At 28.3% G+C, this 8,304-nt stretch overlaps 1 protein-coding gene across 1 annotated transcript; it reads left to right on the top strand.

Moving 5' to 3' along the window:
* Positions 1 to 1,220: 1,220 nt before the first annotated feature.
* On the top strand, positions 1,221 to 6,819 carry LOC112802009 (sodium transporter HKT1). Its single transcript, XM_025844988.2, has 3 exons — positions 1,221 to 2,507; positions 5,594 to 5,809; positions 6,409 to 6,819. The coding sequence occupies exons 1-3, from the start codon at positions 1,321 to 1,323 to the stop codon at positions 6,605 to 6,607; spliced, it is 1,602 nt and encodes a 533-aa protein (XP_025700773.1). The 5' UTR covers positions 1,221 to 1,320; the 3' UTR covers positions 6,608 to 6,819.
* Positions 6,820 to 8,304: the final 1,485 nt, after the last annotated feature.

The raw sequence follows: 8,304 nt of genomic DNA, 5'->3' as shown, positions 1-8,304 counted from the left end.
TGTTGATAAACAATTTGTCCCAAAAATTGAGATGACTTTCAAGGCAAATTGAATGGAATGGAATCTAATGCAATTGAATAAAGTGATAATGAATAATTCTATTCTTCTTTGCTAAAAAATTTGGTCAATACTTACCAGCAGCATAAAGTGAACTTTAATTAACACACAAATGAATCGAAATTAGTTCAAATTTAAAAAAGCAGTAAAAAAGACTTCATCATCAACAAAAACATATCGAATTCATTTTTGGATCCAAATGAACCGAAATTAGTTCAGATTTTGAATAAGCAATAGAAAAAGACTCAATCATCAACAAAAACACATCGAATTTATTTTTGGATCTAAATAAATCTCAATTAAACTAAGAAATGAATCGAAATTATTTAAAGAATAAAAAATTTGGTCAATACTTATCAGCAGCATCAAATAAAGCTCAATTAACACACAAATGAACCAAAATTAGTTCAGATTTAGACAAGCAGTAAAAAAGACTCAATCATCAACAAAAACACATTAAATTCATTTCTGAATTCAAATGAACCTCAATTAAACTAAGAAATGAACCGAAATTATTTAATGATCACACCAGAAAAAATCAGAACCAATAAGTATGTTAGCAAAATGCTGGTGTTGTTGATGATGACGATAACGAAAGAGAAAGATAATGAAAAAAGAAAAGAAGAAACGACGGTAATAAAACTTGCGTGCGTGAATTTAAAATACTTGGTTAAACTTAGTTAGGTCATGACTTAAATATAAAACTTTATTTAAAAAATTATTAAATATATAATTATTTATGTACTTTTACTTAACAGCTTTAATTAAAATTTTAAGACATTTAAAATAAATAATTTTATAACATAATATCATAATCTCTACCATCAAAATATCTTGAATTTGATTTTTATTACCATAAAAAAATTGATTCTAATATAAGATAAATTGAAAAAAAAAACTCTTAAACTTACAAAAACAAGTGGTTTTAAGATAAATTTCTCTCCCCATCCCTTGTGTATAAGCATTGTAAGCATGTCAACATTACATTTTTGCACTAAGATGCACATTGATGATGTTTAAGATTTTTTTTTATTATTATTCCATGAGGAATTAGGAATTTATTATATACTTGCATGTTTACAATATGCTTCTTCTTTTTAAAGGCCTATCACTTGCTACCAACAATGGAATTGGAGAGCCCCACATCATGAACAGGAAAGAGCACATACCATTGCTCCTTCCCCAATGCCTTTATAAATTCCTTCAATTCCCACTCCAACTTGCCATCCAAAAGTTCCCACCTTCAATTTGAAGAAACACAAAATGATGAACTTTTCCTTGTTTGGTAGAAAGTTACAACATCTTTGTAGTAGCCCTTATTTTCACCTCAACTTCAGCTCATTTTTCATTCAACTTTGTTATTTCATGATCCTTTCTCTTTTTGGTTACTTGGGTCTCAAGATATCAAAGACAAGAACTCATGTTAAGCCCAATGATTTTGACCTTTTTTATACTTCGGTCTCTTCCTCTACTGTGTCTAGCATGACGGCGGTAGAAATGGAAGTTTTCTCTAACTCACAACTCATTCTCATGACCTTTCTTATGTTTGTTGGTGGTGAGGTTTTCACTTCCTTATTAGAACTTATGTTTGCTAGGTTCAATAATAATAACAATTATAATAATTCATCCACTTCGATGAAAAATAGTCTTCCAATAAAAGTGGTCAATGATCAAATTGAGCTTGGCTTAGTTTCTAGTCCTAATCATCACTCATCACAAGACCATAAACAAATCAATGATGTCAATGGTATCAATAATAATAATAACAACAATGTTCCAAGTGGCACAATAGTCTCCTATAATAACAATAAAGATATGCTACTTAGGTCTAACTCCCTTAAGTATTTGAGTCAGGTAGTTTTAGGTTACTTTTTGGTGCTTCAATTTGTTGGCACTTTCTTGGTTTCTATGTACATGAGCTTCATACCTAGTGCAAGGCAAGTACTTAGAGAAAAAGGTATCAAAACCCTAACATTTTCTTTATTCACCATAGTTTCAACTTTTGCAAGTTGTGGCTATGTCCCCACAAATGAAAATATGATAGTTTTCAAGAAGAATTCAGGCCTTCTTATTATTATTCTCCCATATATCCTTCTTGGTAACACCTTATATGCACCATGCTTGAGGTTTGTGATTTGGGTTCTTGAGAAAATTACCAAAAGAGAGGAATTTTCATACTTGCTTAAGAATTCAAAGGAAATAGGTTATGGTCATTTGCTACCTGCCCTTCATTCTTGGCTACTTGTTGCTACCGTTTTGGGGTTCAATATAATTCAATTTGTGATTTTTTGTTCCATGGAGTGGGGAACACAAATCATGGATGGTTTGAATCCTTATCAGAAATTTGTTGCGTCTTTGTTTCAAATCACAAATGCTAGACATTCTGGTGAATCTGTTTTTGACCTCTCTACCATCTCTTCAGCCATATTGGTCCTATTCGTCGTCATGATGTAAGTCTATTTCTTTTCATAAATTATTAAGGCCTTATTACTTATATATTAACTTTTTCATATAAAAAAATTCAGAGGTGTTGCGAGAAAAAAATTAAAATAAGATAAATGTAAATTAAATAAGACTATTTATTTTTAACTCAATATCTTTGTATTTCTATTTAGGGGTGGCAACACTACCCGAACTCGTGGGTACCCATCCCGCCTCTACCCGTTTGGGGCGGGTAATTACCCGCACCCGCACCGAAGCAGATTTTAGCGGGCTGGGTTCTTGGGCGGGGCGGGGCGAGATCGGGTTTACGTTAAACCCGTCCCTACCCGCCCCAATATATATAATAGATATATAAATATATATATTTTTAATATATAATATATGTAATATATATAAAATAATTAGTAAAATGATTAATAATATTGTATCATATTTAAATTTTTATTTTAATTTATGTTATGAATGTAAATAATGGTTATATAATTTTTAAAATTTTATTTTATTTTTTGGATTTAATAATTATTGGGGCGGGTAGGAGCGGGGCGGGTTAGGGTTTAACATTTTACTACCCGTGAGTAGAAGTAGAGCGGATTCGATGTGGGTTTTTGTTGAGCGGGGCGGGATTGGGTAGAGCTAAAACCCGCCCCTACCCGCCCCGTTGCCACCCCTATTTCTATCTTAAGATGAACTTATTAAATATAACATTATAAGACTATTGAAGGAGATAATAATATAAAATTATCTTATTTAATTTAATATCTATAATTATATAATATTTATAATTATATATTTATTATATTTAATATTTTTTAATTATTTTAACTATAATTAAGATATATAAAATAAAATAATTTTAATGTATTTTAAAGATTTAATTATTCTGTTGTTCCTTATAGTTTTGTAAAATTTTTAATTAGATTTCTATACATTTTTTTTAATTGAGTTCTTACATCATTTTTTCTTAATTAGATTCTTATACTTTTTTTCCTTTTAGTTAAGTTCATACACTAATTTTTTTTAGTTAAATTCCTATAAAATTAAGTCAGTTATTGTTAAGAGGGATCTAATTGAAAAAAAAATTAGTGCAGGGATCCGATTAAAAGAAAAAAAAGTATAAAAACTTAATTAAAAATTTTGCAAAACTATAGAGACCAATAAAATAATTAAACTTATTTTAAACTAATATTTTATTATTTCTCAAATATTTTTTATATGAATATATAATATAATAATTACCATCATAGATGTGATTCATATATATATCAACATACTATTTCATTTATCATTGAATTTTATCTGAACTTTATTTACACTGGAATTCGTATATGATTCAGTAATAAGTAAACACTATATTGATCAAGAATCCAATAATAACTATACTCCATACAATGAGCTTATTAATTTATTATATCTCTAAGAGTCTAGAACACATGCTTTTTTTAGCTTATATATTACCATTGGTGTTTAAACTATATTATTATATATTGATAGATTGAGTACCTAACTAAATTATCTTCTACACGAACCGAATCCAATGGATTGATATTTTCAAAACCTTAACTTATTAATTAAAAACAATAACTTTGGCCTATATTGTATAAACTCATTTCTTATATAGACAAAAACTAACATATTTATCAAAATTATGCAAAATTTGTATTATATTTTCTGTTTTTCGTGCCTTTTTTTTCATATTGCCCCTTTAATAATACTTAGTATTCCACCAAAAAGTAAGTTGAAAAAATGGTAGTATCATGTTTCAGAGGGAAAACATATTTATTGAGTTCCTTTGTTTAATACTGATAAATACATAATTTTTAAAATTATTATATTCTAACCAATAATTTAGTCTCATTCTAACGATTCTATTAGAGTTTTCTTATAACAATAATAATAATAATAAAAAAGAACAAAACATATTGGTGTTACAAGATAAGTCACACTGAGTCATTGAAATGAAAGCACTACCCTTTCTTCCCTATGCAGAGAGATAACATTAGAATAGTAGTATTCATTATATGTGTTTTCTATTGACATTAATTATATATTGCTTGATTGGACGTGAAATTAATGAGAAAAACTTATACCTTTTTTCCCCCCTTTAAATTGCAAACAATTACATGATTAGTTACTTGCCACCTAATTTTTCTCTTACCCAATGCTAATATAATGTGTGGAAATTGAGTTAGATTTTCTAGAAACAAAATTAAGTGATCTCAGCATTGCCTCAGATATATGTCCTTAATTATACTAATATTCATGCCCACAGCTCAATAGGTTTATTTCATTTTTCTTTTAGTTTTCTTGGATTTCTTTACTAGTTTGATACAAAAACTTAAACATTAAATAATCTGTTTATTAAAGATATATACATATAGAGGAGATGATGTTAAATACTCAAATAATTAATATAATGCATATATCATATTATTAGCTTTCTCCTTAGGACAAATGAAGAATATTCAAGGGTTTCTTAGCTTTCTTCATCAACAAGATTATTGACCAGACCAGATATCCCTAGTAAATTATTATTGTGTGCTAATCAACAAGATTCTATAACCGTAGCTTCCTTTTTATTGCACTTAGCAATATTCCACACTTGATTCGATTATAGAGCCTTTTTTTTTCCATTCTTTTTTCTTTTTCGTTTTTTGGTGAAAGCATATGAGAGCAAAAATATTATGGATATATTCCTTTTATTTTCTCTATTGATTGTTTTGCATAAATTCTATCCTCCCACTTATGTGGAATTGGAATATATTTTTAGATTTGGTGACTACTCAGTATTAGAATATATCTAAAGAAGCTTACTTAAGATATGATTATTGACCATACGCACATAAATTTATTAAAATGGTCAATATTCAGTTTGTGAAATTAAGGCGGTGGGAATTTTATAAATTATCTTGAAAATCTATCTCTTCAGTCTTCATGATTTCTTTTTTTTAAAAATCAAAATTGATAATGCAATGTTAATTGGCTTTTCAAGAATCAAGAAATATATAAAACTATGAACATGTGGAGGGGTTTTTTTCAGGTTAATTAAACTTATAATAATAATAATTTGATATTGATAGATTGTTATGTGTAACAGGTACCTTCCACCATACACAACATTCTTGCCCATAATGGACCACGAAACCGAAAATGATGCCAAGAAAGACAAAAGAAGCCTAGTGGAGTGCCTTGTGTTCTCTCAACTTTCATATTTGGTTATTTTCATTATTTTGATTTGCATCACTGAGAACAAAAGCCTCAGAGACGATCCTCTCAACTTTAATGTTTTCAATATCACCTTAGAAGTCATCAGGCATGCCACTTTAATTTCTTTAATTTCTCTCTTCACTTATATATATTCTTTCTCAACTATTAATATTTTTTTTATTGAATTCCTTTATTTTGTTTATATTATCTAATCAATTTTAAATGGTTATGTTAAGTTATCCTGAACAACCCATTTTTGCACTTTATTTGGATTATAGTATAATATTTGTCATTTTAATCATTTGCACACTAATAAAAAATTTAATATTGATTATAAATTTGTTTACTAAAATATATTTATTTAATAAATCAGTTACTAAGTCTTAATTTTTAGATTAATTATTTATTGTACTTAAAATTATATTGAGAGAAGTTGAAAATAACATAATGAACAAAATATAAAATACAAAAAATAAAGTAAATTACACTAGCCTCTTATTAAATTATTTGAGGATAATAATATAAATTTTTTAGTTCAACTGGATATATATTTCTACAAATTAAGAAATATTATGATGATAAATAATGCTTAACATTGAACAACAGGGGAAGTAAACGTAATTTTTTTTTAATTTGTAAGTCTATTTAAAATTTATTAATTAAATATTAATTAACAAGTATTAAAAATTGTTTGGAATGGTGCAGTGCGTATGGGAACGTAGGTTTCTCAATGGGATATAGCTGCGCAAGGCGATTGAAAGCGAATGGTAGTTGCAAAGATTTATGGGTTGGATTTTCTGGGAAATGGAGCAACAAAGGCAAGTTCATCCTTATTCTTGTCATGTTCTTCGGAAGGCTCAAGAAATTCAACTTGAAAGGTGGCAAAGCTTGGGACCTATCCTAGCTAATAATTCCTAGGTATATAGCACACCACAATTTAATTATTAATTTGCTCCAACATGTGCCACATACATTATCATAATCATCATAATACTATACTATATACTCGTTTATGGTAGAATCAATAAAGAGCTTCTAGAACTTGTACGAGATTTTGTGATAGTTGCACAGCGTCAGATTCCATGTAAAGTAAAAGAAGCATCTCTATTTGCTCAACTTGTATGTCCTAGTTTTAATGTCCTTTTTCTGTTTTTTTTTTCCACAAAACTTCTCTTGTAAAAAAAAAAAAAAAAAAACTTTTGTGGAATGCATAGCATGTATGATTTTTCTACTCAGCTATATTTATTTCTATGAAAAGACATTTTAAAAATAAAGAAATTAATACTTTAATTATTAATTAACCTTATTTATTATTATAATTTCCAATTTATAAAAAATAAATTAACAAACATATTAGTGCCCATTAATAAACTATTAAACCATAAATTGCTCTATTAATTTACAAACTTGATCAAAATTTCCATTACAAAAATAAGAGGTTAGTTGTTTCATATAGACAATTTTATTCAATTCGCCATTAAAAAAAAAAGTATTTTTGAAATTATATCAAAGAATTAGCCACTTATATAAGATAACTAACGTTAAAAATATCGAAATTATTGTTGATTTTATCATTGGACTAAAAACCTCAGTAAAATTCACTCTCTTTATTTGATGATTAACCAATGCTACTAAAAGAGTTTTGTATCTAGTAATATTTACTAGTGACTCTTTTTTATTACAAATACCCCACTTTGAGCCAATTATGATGCTATTAGAGGGAGGTGTGACTATATCTCATGTTTGAGTATTGTGCAAGGCACCTAACTCACCCAACATGGCTTGCTTCTAATGTGAAAATTGAAGTGCTTTCTGAGTAAAAGATGCTATATCTGCAAAAACTCAAGATCAGGATTAGTAGTAGAAAGTATTGTACGAAAAGCTTTTGGTTTAGAATATCTAGATTTTCATCTGATTATCATAGGATGATCTTTTTCAGAGAGAGAGAGAGAGAGAGAGAGAGAGAGAGAGAGAGAGAGAGAGAGAGAGAGAGAGAGATTAATTATTGTTATAATTGTGTGTGTGATACAATGCCTCACTCAACTATATAAAGCTATATATATTAGAAGTTTGCAACTGAATGTTACTAGATGAGAAATCTTCTAACTACTTAATAACAGAATCTGTTGAGTTGTTACTCCAGTTAAATTCAAAGAGATTCATGTCCAAGTCCTTCCCACCAAGCACCCAAATTAAACTTCAGGAAGTTACTTACTCGTTCATGGGTGGCATTTTCACTTTTTCACAAGAATATATATCTAACAGCAGTGGAGTTTTTTTTTTCACTTTTAAGTTTCTCTCAACAAGAATGTGGCTTTTTTTTCTCATTAATTTTTTAACATCAACTTCTATTATATTGACTTGTATTTTTTAGCGGGGAATATTGTGACGATAAATTTTAGAAGGTTAAATTTAACAGTGTTTGAATAATTTTCTGGAGTGTTTGAGAATGTTCTAAATAGTTCTGGAACGTTCTAGAATGTTCTAGAAGGTCCCGAAATGTCCTAAAAGATTCTAGAAGACCCTGGAAGGTCATAGAATATTCTAGAAGAGTGTATATGTATATAGAAGTATAAAGAGTGATATGAAATAATCTAAAAA

Source organism: Arachis hypogaea, chromosome 5 (assembly GCF_003086295.3).
Source record: "Arachis hypogaea cultivar Tifrunner chromosome 5, arahy.Tifrunner.gnm2.J5K5, whole genome shotgun sequence".
Lineage (NCBI taxonomy): Eukaryota > Viridiplantae > Streptophyta > Magnoliopsida > Fabales > Fabaceae > Arachis > Arachis hypogaea.
This window is presented reverse-complemented; position numbering and strand designations above follow the sequence as displayed.